The following is a 20,145-nucleotide window of genomic DNA, read 5'->3' as shown; positions in this document are numbered from 1 at the left end:
TTCTGAAGTAAACTTTGAGTCTGAACCCACTGGCTGTTATTTTTAGGACTGGGAGACCAGCACAAACCGTGGGTTGCAGGGTTGCTCTGCATTTTGTGTGATTTGAAATATGTGGCATATAGAGATGCTAAATATCCTGTTGCGATGAAAAGGGGGTAAGCTCCAAAAGTGAAAGGGGTGGAAGGAACACAAGGAGAGGTATACAAAGGCGAGCGCCAGGTCAGATTTAGGCTTGCCGAACTACACAAAGACCATCCCATTTCAATACAAAAACCCATCTTTGAACTGTCAGAGAGGACTTTCTTGTCATTCGAATCCTCTGGGGGAGCAGAAAACAAGCTTGCTCCATCTTCCCTTCCCCATATCACCTGTCTCCTCTTTTCCACGCTAAACCTGCCCAACTCCTTCAACCATTCCTCATCAGGCTTCGTTTTGAGGCCCTTGGTCATCTTGGCCACCCTCCTTTGCACACCTCCCAGCTTGTCAATACCCTTCTTAAACTAAGGTGCCCAGAACAGGACAAAGGACTCCAGTGGGGTCTGACCAATGCAGAATAGATAATATTTTTCTACTGAGATGCCCATTTGCTTGAGAGTTTTGGCCCAGCCAATGAGAGGCATCTGGTTGGCTGGATGTGATGTGCCCTCTCTGGCCTGATCCAGCTGTTTTGAGACATTCCCCAGCCACTTCATCTTCCCACGACACACTTGCCACCGAGGCCACATTGCAAAGCGGCTGCCTCTCATCCCTGGAAACATCTCCTTCGATTTCTGCCAGCGTCTAAAGAACAAGTTGACGCTAAGGAGGTAATAATCTAATTTGCTGAGCAGATTAGAATTCCAAAACCCCATTTAGGCTCACGTGAACGGAATGAGGAGATATGCTAATTAGTTAAATAAAACAAATCTCCGCGGCCCCTCGTGTCTCTGCCCGCCCTCCCCCCCAGTGCCTTGGCCTCCCTGTCTCTTGCCATTCCCATTCCAATTTGTGTGGGGGGGTGTGTGTGTTAGGTTTGCAGGAGTTGTATCGTCAATTATCTTCCAGCTCATTACAGCAGAAGGTTTTGCCCATGCTAAAAACGGAATAATATTTAAAAAGCATTTATTCTAATTGCAGCTCCTCTGACATTGTCTCATTTTAATCATTCTCGGCAGGCATCAGTTCCCTCGACCGGGGGGGGGGGGGTGGCACACCGATATTGCCTTCAGAGCCAGCCAACCTCAGTTGGAGGGTGCAATACTTCTGAATCCCAGCTGCTGGAAACCACAGGAGGAGGGAAAGTCCTGGTGCTCAGATCCTGCTCACTAGTTTTCCCACAGGCATCCGATTGGCCACTGTGAGAAGAGGATGTTCAACTAGGTAGGCCTCCTTTGGCCTAATCCTGCTGCTGCTGCAGCATTCTTCTTTGTTGTTGTTTAGTCGTGTCCGCCTCTTCGTGACCCCCTGGACCAGAGCGCGCCAGGCACTCCTGTCTTCCACTGCCTCCCGCAGTTTGGTGAAACTCATGCTGGTAGCTTCGAGAACACTGTCCAACCATCTCGTCCTCTGTCGTCCCCTTCTCCTTGTGCCCTCCATCTTTCCCAACATCAGGGTCTTTTCCAGGGAGTCTTCTCCTCTTCTCATGAGGTGGCCAAAGGATTGGAGCCTCAGCTTCAGGATCTGTCCTTCCAGTGAGCACTCAGGGCTGATTTCCTTCCAAATGGAGAGGTTTGATCTTCTTGCAGTCCATGGGACTCTCAAGAGTCTCCTCCAGCACCAGAATTCAAAAGCATCCATTCTTTGGCGATCAGCCTTCTTTATGGTCCAGCTCTCACTTCCATACATCACTACTGGGAAAACCAGAGCTTTAACTATATTTGTTGGCAAGGTGATGTATCTGCTTTCTAAGATACTGTCTGGGTTTGTCATGGCTTTTCTCCCAAGAAGCAGGCGTCAGGGATCTTCTTAGTTTCTTATTATTCCTCAATGGAGCCTCTATGGACAGAGCCAGTCTACCTTAGAACAAGAACAAGAGTGGGAGAAGGCTGTTGCTCTCCCCTCCTGCTTGGGGGCTTCCCTTGGGGGGGCATCTGGTTGGCCACTGGGAGAACAGGATGCTGGACTCGATGGGCCACTGGCCTGATCCAGCAGCCAGCTCTTCCTATGCTTTTAGGACAGCACAGGATGTGGGGCCCTGGGCCCCTTCCAACACACATTGGGGGGGCCGGGGTGTCTTCGGCCCCCTAGAGTTGGTGTGCTTGATTCTGGGAGTCACAACACTTTCCCAAACTCCTGGGCTCTTTTAAAAGTTGGAGGAGACTGAGCAAGCAGCTGTGGAGAGACGTGTGGCCACATGTCTAAATGCCAACCGTGTAATCATCAATGTTCCCCCTTCTTGGAGAAGACCTAAATTCAGATTCAGAAATGCCTTACTAGACCCAGGGGAGTGAGACACAGAACCTTCTTGGAGATAAGTAACCCATAAATTCTTGCCAAGGGTGAAATTAACTTTTGTGCCAATTGTGCTGGAAAAGACTCTGACGTCCCCCAAGACCCATTTCTGAGCACCATCCTGTTTAAGAGGGACTCGGGAACATAGATTTTTGTCAGTCTGAAGAGGACCGGAAGCTGTAAAAAGAGATGAAGGAGGTGCTTTGAGAGACACGAGGGGAATTTATTTAAACCAGTCTTTTAATGATGCCTCCATTTCAGAAAGACTTACGATCCGCCTGCCAGGCCCGTCTCCCGCTTAAAGGGGCTCAGAAGGCAAATAGCCATTAAAGTAATTTGGGAGACGTTGCAGGACTCCTGATGCATCCATGCAAATGCACATATTCCGGAGAAATGACAGGGAACCATGGCAAGCTGCCGCTGAAGAGAAACTTCATTCTCTGGCCCAGAAGCCCTTTCCCCAAATCCCAGAAGTGTGTGAACTGGTTGTGCCTGCATGATGGACCTTGGAAGATGGCGGCACATGCTTGAAAGGAATCGCTTCTTAGTGGTATTGCTTCTCAGGTTAAGAACGTGTTATGTACTGAGTTGAATAGGATCCAAAATGCAGCAGTCTGATTGGTCCTAGAACAATAGGACCCAGAATGCAGCAGTCTGATTAGTCCACAGGAGCCACCCAATCCAGCTCCAGGTGGGAGTGAATCCGCAACCTGATTGGCCTACAAGAAAATCCTGGAATTAGCCAATCATGTGGGGCCCATTGTGTAAATAATGTATATAAAGCAGACATCTCAGGGGGAACTTCCATTCCTCCTCACCACTGTGAGCTGAATAAAGAGCATGAAATCCACTCTCGACTCCGAGTATATTTCAGAACGTAAGAACGTAACAAATGCCTCCTGGATCAGGTCAGTGGCCCAAGCAGCCCAACATTCTCTTTTCACAGTGACTGATCAGATTCCTGTGCAAAACCTGCAAGCAGGACCTGAACACAAGAGCCTTTATCCCTCCTGTGGTTTCCAATAACGCAGTGGTTCCCAAACTTTTTTTGGCCATGCCCCACCTAAGCATCTCTAAAATCCTGATGCCCATCCCCTGTGACATATAATTCTTATTATTCAAAAATTGAACTCCTATTCACGTGTAAAGGGACCCCTGACAGTTAAGTCCAGTGGGGTTGCGGCGCTCATCTCACTTTATTGGCCAAGGGAGCCGGCGTACAGCTTCCGGGTCATGTGGCCAGCAGGACTAAGCCGCTTCTGGCGAACCAGAGCAGCGCACGGAAATGTTGTTTACCTTCCCGCCAGAGCGGTACCTACTTATCTACTTGCACTTTGACATGCTTTCGAGCTGCTAGGTTGGCAGGAGCAGGGACCGAGCAACAGGAGCGCACCCCGTCATTGCGGGGATTCGAACCGCCGACCTTCTGATCGGCAAGCCCTAGGCTCTGTGGTTTAACCCCCAGCGCCACCCGCATCCCGTTCACTTGTAGAAAGCCTAAAAGGCCATTAACTGTTAATAACTTGTTCACAGATTGCCCCCCTTAAAAATCAAATAGGGAACCACAGCAGTAACGGATCTTCAGAAGCAGTGCTAACTCTAACTATGGAGGCAGAGCAGAACTATTGTAGCCTATACACATTGGTAGCCAAGTCCATGAATTTCTCCAATCCTTTTTTTTCATATTGGTGGCAGTCCCTGCCTCCTGCAGCGGTGAGTTCCATAGTTTAACTATGCGCTGCATGAATAGGGTCGCCATGTTTCAAAAAGTAAAAACCAGGACACCCCAAAAGTCGTTGAGAATGCCCACAATTTTTCGATTGACTTACCTAAGATCCAGGACAAAGAGCCACCTTTCGAAAATTCCCCCTGGACATCAATTCCGGATGTATGGCAGCCCTGTGCGTGAAGAAAGGCTTTCTTCTATCTGTTCTGAATCCCCTAATGTTCGGCTTCAGTGGATCCCCGTGAGTTTGAGTGTTTTGAGAGAGGGAGAAAAGGCCTTTCTCTACAAATAAGTCTTCTGTTTCCGTCACGGTTGTATCTGCTCCGTCTCCACGTCCCCAAGTTTCCTACTACTATCCTGTGACTTATCGTGCCTCAAATGTTCTCTGCTGGGCAATACTGCAGGAACACTGGGAGCAACTAGCAAAGTGGAACCGGGTGCGGACGGCCCAGTATAAATGCACCACGAACGCAGTCTGATTGCATCAGTGACGGGTTGCAGACTACAAAAGGCAACCCCTCATCAGCCTGGGAGGCCCCTTAGATGTGCTGTGCCTCAACAGTGATAAGCAAATGCTTCCAGCCTTCTCGTCACATGTGGACGGGCGCTGCACCCCAAAGAACACAGTCTCACACACACACAGTGCCATCAAGATAACAAGAATATTCCTTCCTGACCCCTGTGATGGAGCATAAAACTCCGTTCTGCTTTTTCCTCCCAGCCTGAATAACTGCAAACATTATTAAGGGCCATAAAGTTACTCAGCCCTTTTATAATCCTCCGGCTTGGAGGAACCCCCTTTCTGAGCTGCGAGTTGTGCAAAGTTGCGTTTCCTTTTATGGGCTCCGAATTTGCCGGCTGTTAATTTCTCTAAGTGACTCCTTGTTCTCGTATGATGGAGTTAACACGGGGGCCTGATTCCTCTCCCCCACCCACCCTTCGGTCCTTCAGCTAGCCAGAAGACGGATGGGAATAGAAGGAGAAAACGGGATGTAAGGGGTGCTTTGCCCCTTAGCTCACTGGCACACAGCATGCAGAGGCTGCCCAAGAGGTTTTGCTCTGTGCCCTGAGGACGCATTGCCTTGCAGGGCCAAGCTGCAGCAGACGCAAGCATTTGAACCGGGGTCAAACCCCATCACATGCAGGAGGGCTTCGCATGCAGAAGGTCCCACGTTCTGGAATGTCCCCCATTTGAAACCCTGGGCAGCCACTGCCAGTCCGTGTAGGTAATACTGAGCAAGATGGAGCAGTCCTCTGACCCAGTAGAAAACGCTTGTCTACACTGGTCTGCAGTCCTTCCCAAGAGCCAGCAAAGGCTATTGGGGTGGCTGTTGTTTAGTCGTTTAGTCATGTCTGCCTCTACATGACCCCCCTGGACCAGAGCACACCAGGCCCTCCTGTCTTCCATTGCCTCCCACAGTTTGGTCAAACTCCTGCTGGTCTCTTCGAGAACACTGTCCCACCATCTCATCCTCTGTCGTCCCCTTCTCCTTGTGCCCTCCGTCTTTCCCAACATCAGGGTCTTTTCCAGGGAGTCTTCTCTTCTCATGAGGTGGCCAAAGTATTGGAGCCTCAGCTTCAGGATCTGTCCTTCCAGTGAGCGCTCAGGGCTGATTTCCTTCAGAATGGAGAGGTTTGATCTTCTTGCAGTCCACGGGACTCTCAAGAGTCTCCTCCAGCACCAGAATTCAAAAGCATCCTTTCTTCGGCGATCAGCCTTCTTTATGGTCCAGCTCTCACTTCCATACATCACTACTGGGAAAACCATAGCTTGAACTATACAGACCTAACACATCAGACTTCTAGATGTGATGCTGTACTGCAGTTGGGGTTATTTGTGTGTATGTTCATACTAGGAGCTTCCACCCATGCTTGCTGTGCAAAGCAACTCTGCCTGCACATTTGTCAACCACCTGATCAACCCCCCCCCCACAGCTCATCTCAAACCCCTCCCCCTATGTGAAGCCCCTCCCTTTTAAAAGAAAGGGAGATTCTTCAGGCAGCAGTTGGCTAAACCGCTTCAGTGGTGGTCAAACTTGGCCCTCCAGCTGTTTTGGGACTACAACTCCCATCATCCCTAGCTAACAGGACCAGTGGTCAGGGATGATGGGAATTGTAGTCCCAGAACAGATGGCTATGTGAAACACCTCCCCCACCCCCCGGTAGCACAGCTTGCCTTGGCTGCCTGCCATCCATGCTGCTTTCTTTCTCACCTGCCTGCCATTCCTTATGCTGGAGCCAGTGTGGCCCCCTGCTGGTGGTCTTGTGAAGTGCAGCGTGACAACAGCCTTAGATTCTTATATATAGCAATCTGAGCAGGCCACACCACCACCCTGCTTTAATCAGGACTGTTGCATGCAGGGAGGGAGGGGTTAACCCTTCTCTGCATCACCCAAACCAAAATCAACCTCACAGCAGCTGTTAGCCCCAGAATGCAAGCTGCCACTGAGAGCTTTCACACAGGGGCATATTTGAATTTCGTCTGTACTGCAGCAGGGGAGGAAAATGTTGACCCCATGTGCACATGTGCCAAATACTCATTATTGCAGCCACGACATTTAATGTGATGCATTTAGCCCTGTGTCTAGTTTGGCGTCTCTCTCCCTCCCCCTCCCTCTCCTTCTTTTGCATGTGCTGTTATCGTCCCCTTACCAAAATGCCATAAAACTGTCTGCTCACAAAGGCAGGGGCAAGTAGACAAATGGCCTTAAACTTCTAGAGGTGATTATATAGCAGAGCAGCTCCTGGGACCTCGGGGATGGGCAATATATCTGATTTATAGAGCCAGCAATGGGCCTTCACTCCCTTCCTCCCGAGGCTGAGCAGGGAAGCAGCTGGGACCCGGCCTCTCCTCTCTCTTGCTCTTGCTCTCTCTCCCCTCTCCTCCTGGCCCTCCTGGTCCTGGGAGCAGAGGAGGGCTCCAGAGCACAGGCAGGCCAAGAAGGGCAGCAGGCTGAGCACAGCAGGTCCTGCCAGCTGAGGGGTTGTGCTTCCAGGCGCCACAGAGCCCCAACCCTCCATCGTCTTGGGCGCCCTCTTCTCTGCACCTTCTCCTTGTCAGCACCCTTCCTGATCTGGGGTGCCTAGAATTGGACACAGGACTCCCGTTGGGGTCTGACCAAGGCGGAATAGAGCAGTACAGTTATTTCCTACACATCTGCGGATGCAGCCTAGAATTGCGTTAACCTTTTTTTTTTGGCTGCTGAATGACAACTGTTGACTTGTGAGACTCGCTCACGTGGTTGTCAGGATTGCAGACATGCAGCCTGCTGTCAGAGCAGGCAGGCGGGTGGGTTTGCTCCCACCTTTGGAGCCTGGGTCTAGGCAGCAAGACTTCGCCTTCCTGTTCCAGCTTTAGGTAGGCTGTGACTGCCACCCCCCTCGGTTGCCTATAGAAGAGAAGAAGAAGAGTTTGGATTTGATATCCTGCATTATCACTGCCCAAAGGAGTCTCAAAGCGGCTCACATTCTCCTTTCCCTTCCTCCCCCACAACAAACACTCTGTGAGGTGAGGGGGGCTGAGAGACTTCAGAGAAGTGTGACTGGCCCAAGGTCACCCAGCAGCTGCATGTGGAGGAGCAGGGAAGCGAACCCGGTTCCCCAGATTACGAGACTACCGATCTTAACCACTACACCACACTGGCTCTGGTACATGATGCAGTTCTGTTACAAATGTTAAACTGTCCAGCCCTGAACTGGGTAGGAGACTACACCACACTGGCTCTCCACACTATAGCCCTCTCTAGTCTCCACCAAGGCCCGTGGCTCCACTGGAAGGAGCAAAGGAGCCAGAATCTTGGTCCCCCCCCTTCCAAAGTGGCTGCAGTCCAGGCACAATGGGGGGACCCCCTCCCCTTCCAAGACCATTCATCCCCCACCTGTTTCCTCCTCCCACCCCCATGATTGCTGGACTGGGGGACCCATGAATCATAGAACGGGAAGTCACCACAGAGTCATCTAGTCCATCCCCCTATAATGGGTTTGACGGAACTGGCTCTGTTAGAGGTGCCACATAGCCTCTGTAATACCTGTAAAACCTGCCCTTCTTCCCTTATGGGGGACACAAGAGCCCTTATAGAGTCCTTTGTAGGTTCTCCATCGGTCGGAGAAAATAACAGAGGCCAACCAGAGAATATTGAGAAGGAAAGCAGCTCGTAAGCCTGATCTTTATTGACTGTTGCAACAGGGTGCTCCCCTCACCCGCAGGAGAGAGGAGGAACCCAGAACCAAGGTGTGTTCGCCCTTATATAGACATTTTAAATTGCCCGCCCTGCAGTCCAAGACCATCCCCACAGACCATCACAGAAAGGGCAGTCTACAGCAGAAATCTGAGTGCTTTGTTTATCTCCTGTCTGGCAGGTTACCTGTTAATGGTCTGTAGGGAAGGAGGTAGTCCTTCAGCTATTTGGTGTCTGAGATGTTTAGGGCTCTAAACACCAACGTGAGCACCTGGAATTGGGCCCAGGAACTAAATGGCAACCGGTGCAGTTCTTTTAAAACAGGGGTTGTCTGAGATCTAAATGGAACCCGAGCCGGTAATCAGGACGCTGAATTTTTGACCAGCTGAAGTTTCTGCGTCGTCTTCAAGGGCAGCCCCATGTAGAGCACATTGCGGCAATCCAGCTTGTGATGCACGTGCTTCCCTCTCACCGATGCGGCACAGATGCTTGAGGCATTGAACCATCAAATGATACCAGAGAAGGGCCCCACAGGGCCATGTAGTCCGACCCCTTGCAAGGAAAGTTGTGCCAAAGTATCTGAGGCCGGTTGCAGGATTAGAACCAAAAGCCGTTCTCCTCTCCATCCCCTGTTGACCGCTCTGATTTCAAGAAAGGCCTTTTCCAAATAAACCTGCCCAGTGCTCAGATCAGTCCAGCCCATCTTTCCTTCTTTCCACATCCTTAGCCCATCAGAAACACGGTGGGTTTTTGTGTGACCCCGATCCCATTACCTAGATGCTATAAAATCTTGAGCTAACAAAGGTGATGGAGACAAGGGCAGTGGGGAGAGGGGGTGGGCGGCCTTTAGCATCCCGCGTGATTAAAGGGAGCAGAGCCAGCAGCCTCCGGGCGGGTAATAAAATCTGATTTATTGACCCAGCCCAATAACAGCAGCAGCAGCAGCAGCAGCTCGGGCTAGTGAGTAAGTCTTAAATTTCATTAGGTGATAAATACTGAGAGCGAATCAATTTGGTAGGAAAGCTAATTAGCTCCCGCGATTCTGCATCGATCTCGGGGCGCCTCGCATTGGAGGGGGCTGGATCTCATCTTCTGGCGATGGAGGGGGGCAAGGGGGGAAGGGCCCCGGGGTGGAATCACGGGGTGGGGGCCCCAATACCATTTGGGAAGAGACTGCTGGAGAGCAGAGAATGGCAGAGAGGGAAGTCATCTAGTCCGGTGCAAGCAGAAATCCTTGGGCTGGTTTGCTGAGTCCTGCCTAGGGCTTGCTTTAGCTGAATGCCTGTGATTAGGGTTTTTCTGGCTTATTATTTATAACCTCTGTGCCTCGGACCACTCGAGGTGGCTTAAAATCAATTAAAGCAGCATGGCTTTAAGCAAACAAGCAAATGGAAGAAACCTGAAAATTCACAAATTGCACCAAGGAGGGACTGGCTAAAATTATGAAGTGTGAGATAGAAAAACACAGGGGAAAATATTTTTCTTCAATAAAGAAAACCACGCCCTCCAGAGCCTTATAAACAGGATATCCTGTTTATAAGGATCGTTTAATTTGAGGCGTGCTCCCTAATGGCAAACTTAGACCTTAGGAGGGCTGGCCATAATGCCGGTCATATCAAGGTGAGACAAATGTGTAAGAAGGTGTCAGGTGGAGGTATTGGCTATTGGTTACGTGAGGCCTTAGTGTGTGGGAAGACTTGCGGGGGGGGGGCTTGCCGATTGGAAGGTCGGCGGTTCGAATCCCCGCGACAAGGTGAGCTCCCGTTGCTCGGCCCCTGCTCCTGCCAACCTAGCAGTTCGAAAGCACACAGTGCAAGTAGATAAATAGGTACCACTCTGGCGGGAAGGTAAACGGGGTTTCCATGCGCTGCTCTGGTTTCATCAGAAGTGGCTGAGTCATGCTGGCCACATGACCCGGAAGCTGTCTGCGGACAAACGTCAGCTCCCTCGGCCAGTAAAGTGAGATGAGCGCTGCAACCCCAGAGTCTGGACTTAACTGTCAGGGGTCCTTTTATCTTATATCTTGTTCGAATCTTATATAGGGTTTGGCTCCAAGGATTCTATGCATACATGAAAATTGCATATTCCAGAATCCTTGGAGCCACCCCATGGCTACTGGTTGAGTGTAGGGGAGAAAGAGAAAGTCCCATGTTCCCACAGCCCATGCACAGAGTGTGTCTTTCCCAGCCAGCAAGGCAGAGAGCTCTTCTTTTGCACTGACCGGCCTGCTGCAAAAGAGGTTTTAAGCTCTGCACCTTGTTTTCTGGGCAAGGCCTGCTCAGTGTGCAGGCTCTGGCTGGCTAGGGATGCTCACACGAGATCTTGTGGCAACTCGGTTGTCCTGCCAGATTTTGTGCGAGCATCCCAGAGCCGGCACACTGAGCAGGACTTGCCTCCCGCCCCACGCACACACCAGCAATGCAGAGAGCTTAAAAGCTCTTTCCTTTGGCAAGTGCAAAATGAGCTTTGAAGTTCTACACCTCGCTTGGGTTTAAGTTGAGCTATTTCAACCAGCCGACCTTCAAGCACACATGGTTAAAGCGGCGCAAGTTGTGATTGCACTATCTTGCCGCGGTGTGCTGTTTTCTTTAGAGGAAAGAAGTCGGGCGTGTGCTCTGCATGCAGAAGGTTCCATCCCGCTGGCATCTCCAGGTGAGGCTGGGAATGTCTTCCAGCTGCAATCCCAGAGAGATCCTGCCAGTCAGAGTAGACCATACTGAGTTGGAAGGAGCAGTGATCTGACTCGTTGGTGTGAGGCAGCTGCCTGTGTTCATATGCACACATGATGTTCAGTCTCCTGGTTTTACTTCAGCCCAAAGCAGCTACAGAAACTACATTCTTGAGCAGAAGGGGCTCCTCCATCCACGATGGGGGCTGCTTCACCCTTTCGTTTCCTGCCATATTGCAGACCTGGTGCAACTGGCTGTATTTGCACAACTTGCTCTTATGCTGCAGCTCAGCTCTAAGCTTGGTGCTGATAGTTCTCCCCTATTCTTCCCATCCGCGTATAAAATATGGCTGTTAAACCTTTCTTTCTTCCCATTCTTCCAAATAAATTTTAAGAATAATCATTGCCATTTTGTTATTTGCTGGTTGGATGTTTTTATTGGCAAAGGCTGAAAAAGAAAATTTAGTCGGCAACAATACAATTTTTATTATAGAAATCCTGCCTAGGAAAGAAAAATGTAACTTTTCCCCGTTGTGGGGCAGTACATTGTCTAGAAACACATAAATAATTCCAAATATTTTCTGTCTTGTTGTTTTTATTCCCGCATATCTTACTGGCTCTCACCCACCAACTATATTCCATCTTTTCTTTTATTTCGACTCCTCAATTAGCAGTTACATTGATTTGACATTTTTCAGTTTTTCCCTTCCAGCTAAGGGACCAGATTCAGTTATTACTAATTTCATTTCATTAAAGGATTGCCCTGGTTTAGTTAGCGTCACAGTGACACTGGCCACACATATTTATTTACTTTTCGATTTTTACCCCAGTTATACACTATTTCCTCTTATTTTACTTGCTTAGGCATCTAAAGCTAAGAGAAATGTTAAACAGACATCCTTTCCTTTTGCCTTTTGCCAGATTAACCTTTTTTGATAAACTCCCATTAGTGTGAATTCTTTCTTTTGAATCTGAATAAATGGCTTAAATCCATTGTCTGTTGCAAATCTGAAATCAAAAGCTTTAAGAATATCCAAAAAGGAAATGCCATTCTTTATTGTCAAAAGCCTTTTCTGCATATAGAAACATCAACAAGGTCTCCTCTTGACTTTTGGAGGCAATTAAAGTCTGTGTTGTATGCAATATTAGTGCAACACATAGTAGACCCATTGGAATTAATGAAGTGAGGTTTATTAATTTCATTGGGTCTATTCTGAGCAGATGTTTGTTGGATACAACCCGACATGACTTTTGCAGTATTGTCACTGCTGTGGATAAAAATGGTTGCTGGGTAGGGATGAGTCTGGGAATAGTCTGGTGTCGGGACCTGAATATCTGCGGTCGATTCATTCCTGTGCTCTCTCTCCCTTGCCCTGCCCAACCCCTGAAACCTCCTCCAGGTCGTGAAAGTGGTCGGCAGTAACATCTCCCACAAGCTGCGGCTCTCTCGGGTCAAACCGACGGACGAAGGCACCTATGAGTGTCGCGTCATCGACTTCAGCGACAGCAAAGCCCGCCACCACAAAGTGAAGGCCTACCTGCGGGTGGAACCAGAGGAGACCAACGAGCTCCATCGCCACAGCTCCCCCACCGGGCACCTGCAAGACACCCAGCTGCTGGGCTTGCAGCTCTCCGACCACAGCAAACTGAGCGGCTCCCACCCACACCACCAGCACCACAAGCCAGGCAAGGAGCTCAAGAAACGCTCCGTGGACGATGCGTCCTGTGCCCTCTAGACTGGGTTGCGTCGCGAGTTGTGGTACTGAATGGCCTAAATGGGGTTTCTCCCTCCTCCACCCCCCACTCTTCCACACACACACACACCTGCCCCATCCCACTGGGTGGTGGGAACATGACATCCTAGTGGCCAGCCCGTATTTGGGCCAGGTTGCTGAGGAACCGATGTAAAACGAATGCCACAAACTAGAGTCACCCCGTCCGCATGAACCTCATTGTCAGCATCCCTTCCACTCGGTCATATAGATATGTATTTTTAACATTCCTTTCTAACTATGAATTTCTCCCCTTGAATGGACAATGGGCTGCTTCCGGGACTCCGGAGACGACACGGAGCCGCTCCAGGGTGGATTTAAACGGAGGGAGCCCAGTTGGCCGGGTTACACTGTCCTGCTGACTGCCTATGTCCACATGGGTAGGAGAGGGCATCTTCCCCAAGGAACACAGCTGTGGATGCCCCCTGGCACCTTTGCGGGCGTCCAAGCAGGACTGTCTTCTCTGATTGTCTTTTTGGAAGTGTTTAGGGTGTCCGAACGTGGGCCTGGGGCCACCTGCCTTGCTGTGAGGAGGTTTAATTCAAAGCTGGACCTTCCCCCAGCTCTGGGGACACTTTAAGCCACACCTGGGCCTGACCCTCCTCACCTTTGCATTGCTAGCTTCTTATGCCATTTGTGAACCCCCCGGAGATGCTCCGCCTTGCTTTGTAAAATGAGACGCCGGAGGGATGCCGTTTAGACCATCCGTTTTAATTCACTAGTATCAAACTGTGTAACTATGAAGTTGATGACTGTATATTGTAAATATAACCGACTGTTTCTCCCTCCTGCATTCCCAGGACACTGACCCAGCCCCCATGAGTTTTCCAAGTGGCACCTCTTTGTAGCTGTGTGGAGAACCAGCAGGATGCATTTTTGGGGGTGCTAGCCGTTAAGAGTGGTAGATTCGTAATCTGGGGAACCGGGTTCGCGTCTCCGCTCCTCCACATGCAGCTGCTGGGAGACCTTGGGCCAGTCACACTTCTCTGAAGTCTCTCAGCCCCACTCACCTCACAGAGTGTTTGTTGTGGGGGAGGAAGGGAAAGGAGAATGTTAGCCGCTTTAAGACTCCTTCGGGTAGTGATAAAGCAGGATATCAAATCCAAACTCCTCTTCTTCTTCAAAAAAAACATGGGAGGCCACCATTATAAAACTGGTTGTCTCTTACGACGCCCAATTTGCACAGTGATTTCATGCATTGCTGTGTTCTTTTTTAAACGCTCCACTCCAATCTATGTCCCGGATACTATTCTAGAGCGATGCTGCAATCTGGTTCTAGAGCACAATAATATGGTGACAATTTGCCAGCTGGAAAAGTTGATATGGAGCTCAGGTCCAACAGCTGTCAATCACCGGCTATTGAGCACACAAATGGTGGGTGGCGGATTAAATTCTCAGCACTGCTTCTTATGATTTTTTTTTTTAATTTGGGAAAAGTTTGGGATCAGGTTGGGATCCTCTTTTTTATGTACTCCCTGGAGCAGTGGCACGGACACAACTGTATCTCAGCCTCTGTATCTCAGTCGCTGGAAGTGAGAACAATAAATCTCTTAAGAAGCAGACCTTAGTTGGATGTGGAGGCCACGCCGGAGAACCAGTAGAGTCAAATTTGTGGGCAACCTAGGAATATAGACCCACCTGGGTGGATACTTCTTTGGGGGGAATGGGACCCCACCCCTGTGGGAGTGGACGCCCACAGGTGGCTGCCACTCCAGCCTTGGCAAAAACTCATGGGCACATAGAAGTGGCAGGGACCCAAAAGAGCATCTAGTCCAGTGCCCTGCAAAACCAGTCCTTAGAGTGGGGTCTGGGGATGGCAAGGCTCCTGATTGAAACAATTCTGGTCCCCCAAAACGAGAGCATAAAATGCAGATTGCACAAGAAATACCAATTTTCTGGGTTTCAAAACCAGACGCCCAAACCACCCGGTTCCACAAGCCCCTTTCGTCCCCCTCCCCAGTCCTATTCCTCTTGTATATATTTCTATTTGCTATGTCTCGGGGGAGGTTGTTTGCAGAAGCAGGCAAGACTGGTGCAGGGAAAGGTAGTCAGCCAAGGGAGGTCAATGTGTGTCTCATCAAGAATACAGTTTCCTGCTGCTGCTGCCTCTGGGCAGAGGGTCAGCCTAGCTGGCTACGAGAGATGACCCCTTCCTTACAGCTCTGTGACTCCAGGCCCAGGGTAGGAGCCCCCTATGCTGCACTAAGAGGGGAGGCAAGCAGCTTTCCCACAATGCCCTGCCCTTACCTGCACCACAAAAACCAGTCTGTAACCAGCTGAAGCGAATAAAGTTCTTTAAATGGGCTTGCCATCTCCGAGTCTTCATTCGTGTCAAAACGCGCCTGGGGCACACTCTGAAGTGTCATGGAAAAGAAGTGAAAGCAGTGACCGGGAGCCTGGGAGCCCATCAGGCATGACTGGGGTGGGTCTGTGGGTGTGTGGTTTGGGGAAGGAGGCAAATATACTGCCGTGTGCTCGCTAATCTCCAAGTGGTGAGGGTTTCCAGCAGCTCCAGCTTTTACCCAGGGTTCAGTTTCCTTGGAAAGAAGGTCAGCGGAGACTGTGGTGCATTTAGGATTTGCGGTTTTCTTTATGCGTATGTACAACCTGAGTTGGGGATGGAAGGGTTTGCATTTCCTTCTCCAGGAAACACAAGCCTACTTCTGACACCAGTGTTGCGTGCACAGAAATTGCTGAGGCCAGGAGACTCCAGGAGTGTGGGAATGCAGCTCAGTGGAGACTGCGGCGTCTTTAGGATTTATAGTTTTATACACACACAACCTGAGCATAGAATGGAGGGACTTGCAGAATTAACCCCCCCCCCCCCAAGATCTTGCTTTTCCATTACAGCTTTGGGTTAAGCACAGAGTAAGGCAAGCCTCTGTGCCTCTGTCGATCATCAACAGAGTCATGCCAGAGCCCTGAACCGGAAGGCGTTTTGGCACGCTGATGATGATGACGATCGCCAGAGTGATCATTGTTATGTACTGAAGTTCTCACCCTGGGCCAGCAGTGGGATACTGTAGATAGTTATGCAAATAAGGGATCGAAAGTGACATTCAGTGATTGGATAGTTACAGAAAATGGTTACTGTTCCGTTGTACTGGAGCTCTATATAAGCAGGCTGGCTGAACCCTTCAGTTCAGTTCTGTTCTGGCCTGTGAATAAACAAGAGCTGTTTGAAGAATCGCTGTGTCGTCTGATATGTTCACCCACAACTTAACACTCATATTTGGTCTGGTACTCACGCCAGAGAGCCAAACCAAAAACAGAAGCCAGGATTGGCTGCTGTGATCTGGGACGTCCCGCTTAAAACAGGACAGTTGGTGGGTCTGCACTGTGGATAACTTAAAAGGAGGATTAGAGCAATTCAAGGAGGAGAGGGCTATCAGCGGTGACTGGCCATGATGACTGTGCGCTGCCTCCACAGTTGGACATAGCAATGCTTCTGAATTACTTTTGGCTGCAGGAGCTGCCAGGAGGAGGCGTACAAGGTGCCACCCATCCATCTTAGGGAATCCCCTCTGGATTTGTGTAGGGTTTAAAAATGTAATGGCTCCCCTGACCATTAGGTCCAGTCATGGCCGACTCTGGGGTTGCGGCGCTCATCTCGCTTTATTGGCTGAGGGAGCCGGCGTACAGCTTCTGGGTCATGTGGCCAGCAGGACTAAGCCGCTTCTGGCGAACCAGAGCAGCGCACGGAAACACCGTTTACCTTCCCGCTGGAGCAGTACCTATTTATCTACTTGCACTTTGACGTGCTTTTGAACTGCTAGGTTGGCAGGAGCAGGGACCGAGCAATGGGAGCTCACCCCGTTGCGGGGATTCGAACCGCCGACCTTCTGATCAGCAAGTCCTAGGCTCAGTGGTTTAACCCACAGTGCCACCCACGCCCCTGTGTAGGGTTTAAACCTTAGCTTTTTCTTCTCCCAAAGATTCCCCACAAGGCTGAGGGTACAGACTTTCCCTCAGGGTTTACTCCCAAAGTCTTTCCCACAAGTATCACCCAAAGGCAGGGGAAGTTTAGGATCAGAGTATTCCTTCTCCTAGATGAGCTACCTTTCCAGGTGTCCCTCACTTCCCTCTGTAGCACAGGCAGAACCCACCTTCCTGGCAGTTGGGCCCACTATTGGCCTCGCCCATCCTCCGGAGCCTGTCTTCGCATGCAGGGGAAGTTCTTAACTCCCAGATAGTTTGAGACCCATTGGATCCCCTCAGCCAGTCAAAGCCATTCCTGGGGTGTGTTTGCTGCCGTATGCTGACAGCTTCTAGGAGCCACAGGTGAGACCTGAGTGCAGGATGGTGTGCTGGTTCGGGGGGGGGGGTCCGTGTCTGGTCCAAGGCTGAAGCGGGGTCCAAGGCAGGGAGTCGGGCGTGGTCAGGAACTCTGGCAGAAGGCAGGACAGGGTGCCGGCAGGAACAGGTAACCAACGATGTTGCTCCCACAACTTGGGACTGGGCGGGCTGGCCTTTATCTCCTCCGAGGCATAGGGCGGCCCCGGTACACAGGTGACTCGCCTCTCCTGGCCTGGAGGTGAGCACTCCTCCTGCGGGAACTTAGTTCCCTCCGCCTCTCTGCCCTGAGCCTCTGCAGCTCAGGAGAGGCTGGAGGGTTACCAGACCCAGAGGCAACCTCAGCTTCCTCTGACGGGGCTGAGAGTGGAGCACCTGCAGGCAATGGGTCCTCCATCACCTCCGGAGCCAGAGCGGATTCAGCTGGTGTCTGCTCCTGAGGATCTGGCACAGGTGAGGACCCTTCAGGCTCATGCCCCTGCTCCGGCTCAGATGGTTCTGGAGGCGGGGACTCCTGTGCAGGCTGGGATCCCTCAGGTTCAGCCTCTGAATCCAATTCCCAAGCCATCACAGATGGGGACCAAAGGTGGACAAAGGACCCCAGAAGGAGCACAACATGTCCCCACACCTCATACGCTCCAATTTAAATTAATTCATTAATAATAACAATAATAAAAATAATATAAGATGATGATGATGATGATGGAGGCTTTGTCTCCAGACCATTTTTCATTTCCCCAGATGTCCCAAAGAGAGGCAGAGGCTCAGACCTCGTAGACCAGTACCATCTCTCTTCCTTCTCCTCTGCCCCACAATCACCCCGTTACTCACAGAGAGAAGGGGGGGGGTGAACTTGTGCACAGCTCCATAAGTAGCCCTGACGGTCTTGTCAGGAAAGAAATACACAGCCTCTCTGCAACCGTCCCCAGGCCTCGCTTGTCTATCTTCCCCGGATGGTGATTTCTCGCTTTGTCTGCCCTTCTTATGCCTCCTGTCAAGCAAACTTATGTCTCACCCAGCAAGAGGCGGAAGAGTGGAAAGTGGGGGCCGGCTGAGGTTTGCCCAAGGCTGATGGAACCCCCCCCCCAAATGAAGAGGAATAAATAAGCAATTCCGTGATGCATTCCAGACACAGGAGCCTGGCCAGTGAGGAGATGCAAATAAAAGCAGAGCCTCAGGCTAGCAAGGGACTTTGCAAAGCCCCCTCCCACTTCACCACATCTCTGGGCTGGGGGAGCGCTTGATTTCTGCCTGAACTTGTAGCTGTCAAGGTGCAGCAGCCCTGGCTGGACCAAGGAGGGGGAAACCGGACAGAGAAGAGCCTGCGCGTGCAGAAGCATTGCACACCGCTGGCACATGGTGCGGACAATGCACAGCACTCTTGGCTGACCTCTCTCACCCACACACTGCAGCTCTGAACTTGGGGCTGCTCCTGCTTCTGTTCGGCAGAATCTTGCTCTCTCTCTCTCTCTCTTTTCAAAATCTTTATTAAACAATCAACATTAACTTACACAACAGTACACAATAATACAATATATACAAACTACATACACATATTATACAGAAAAAGAAAAGAAAAGAATGAAACACGGAATACATAAAATAAACTTCTGATTATTCTCATTGTACTGTTTCTCATTTTGTTATTTTACACACACTCCCTTGTTGTTGTTTTTTGTTCTCCCACTTCTTTTCAAGATGTTCTGTTATTTATCACCTATAGATTACAAGGTCTGCCAGGAGATTTTTGTTATCACAATAATTTTTTTAATACTCTTGAAGTACTGTCCATTCTTTATTCACCTTCACTCTCTGAACGTGGGGCTGCTCCCGCTTCTGTTTGGTAGAGCACGGGACTCTCTAATCTCATGGGTCGTGGGTTCGAGCCCCACGTTGGGCAAAAGGATTCCTGCATTGCCGTGGGTTGGACTAGATGACCCTCGTGGTCCCTTCTAGTTCCATGATTCTGCTCTGGAATCCAGGCACCAGGAGATGCTCTCGGAAGGGAGTCTGACTGCCGGGGAAATGGAACTGTTGCAGGTTCCAGCCTGTGCAGCCTGGGAAGGTGGAAGAGCGTCTGCTTCCCATGCATGCAAAAGGTCCCGGGTTCAGTTCTCACTCTCTGCCTGAAACCCTGGAGAGCCATTGCTGCTGCCAGCCAGTGTAGACAATACCAAGCTAGATGGACCAATGACCTGATTTGGTATAAGACTCCCCAAACACAGTGGCACCTCGGGTTGCAAATGCTTTGGGTTACAAACTCCGCTAACCCGGAAGTAGTTGCTCCAGGTTGCAAACTTTGCCCCAGGACGAGAATGGAAATGTGCGGTGGCAGCAGGAGGCCCCATGAGCGAAAGCAGGGCTCAGGTTAAGAACGGACCTCTGGAACAAATTAAGTTCGTAACCCAAGGTATGGCAACGCAGACCACATTGTTCATCATAATTTACTTATTAAGTTTACATACATATATTTTTTTATTATTACTTTATTTATTACATTTATATACCCCCTATTTTCCCCAGGAGCTCAAGGTGGAGCAAATCGTTCTCCTACCCACTTCATCCTCACAGTGACCCTGGGAGGTAGGGGAGGCTGCCTGAGGTCACCCAGTGAGCAGCATGCCTGAGCGGGGATTTGAACCCAGGTCTCCCAGGTCATAGCCCAAAACACATGACTATTACGCAGCTGCCATCCTTCATCAGAAAATCATAGGGCAGTTTGTACTTTCTGGCTTGTCCATCCATCCATCTATAACATGGAAGCTTGTTTTCTGCTGCTCCGGAGGTTAGGACCAGGAGCAACGGGTTCAACTTCCGAGAAAGGAGATGGTAAGAGCTGTTTGACAGTGGAAAGGACTCCCTTCCTTGGAGGTTCTTAAGCAGAGGCTGGATGGCCACCTGTCAGGGATTATTTAGCTGAGATTCCTGCACTGCAGGGGGTGGACTAGATGACTCGTGGGGTCCCTTCCAACTCTGCAGTTCTATGTTTCCATCGTTCTTTTCCAGATGCCAAGAGATACTCTCTGAAGGGAGTTCAGCAGCACACAGTTGACAGCACTGAGGAAGCGGCAACACAAA

The 20,145-nt window shown here is 50.3% G+C and overlaps 1 protein-coding gene across 2 annotated transcripts in view; it reads left to right on the top strand.

Moving 5' to 3' along the window:
- VSTM2L (V-set and transmembrane domain containing 2 like) overlaps positions 1–15,078 on the top strand; it is a 93,266-nt gene extending 78,188 nt beyond the window's left edge. The window contains exons 4-5 of one of the 2 annotated variants that reach the window (XM_083619208.1): positions 12,403–12,688; positions 13,575–15,078. In XM_083619208.1, coding sequence (XP_083475334.1) covers positions 12,403–12,688; positions 13,575–13,582 — 294 coding nt within the window. In that variant the 3' untranslated portion in view covers positions 13,583–15,078. Of the gene's footprint in view, positions 1–12,402 lie in introns of both variants that reach the window. The other variant, XM_083619207.1, reaches the window with a different exon arrangement.
- Positions 15,079–20,145: the final 5,067 nt, after the last annotated feature.

The sequence above is a fragment of the Podarcis filfolensis genome, assembly GCF_964270895.1.
Source record: "Podarcis filfolensis genome assembly, chromosome: 6".
NCBI classification, from domain to species: Eukaryota; Metazoa; Chordata; class Lepidosauria; order Squamata; family Lacertidae; genus Podarcis; species Podarcis filfolensis.
The sequence above is the reverse complement of the archived record's forward strand: the minus strand, read 5'-3'. Positions and strand labels throughout refer to the sequence as shown.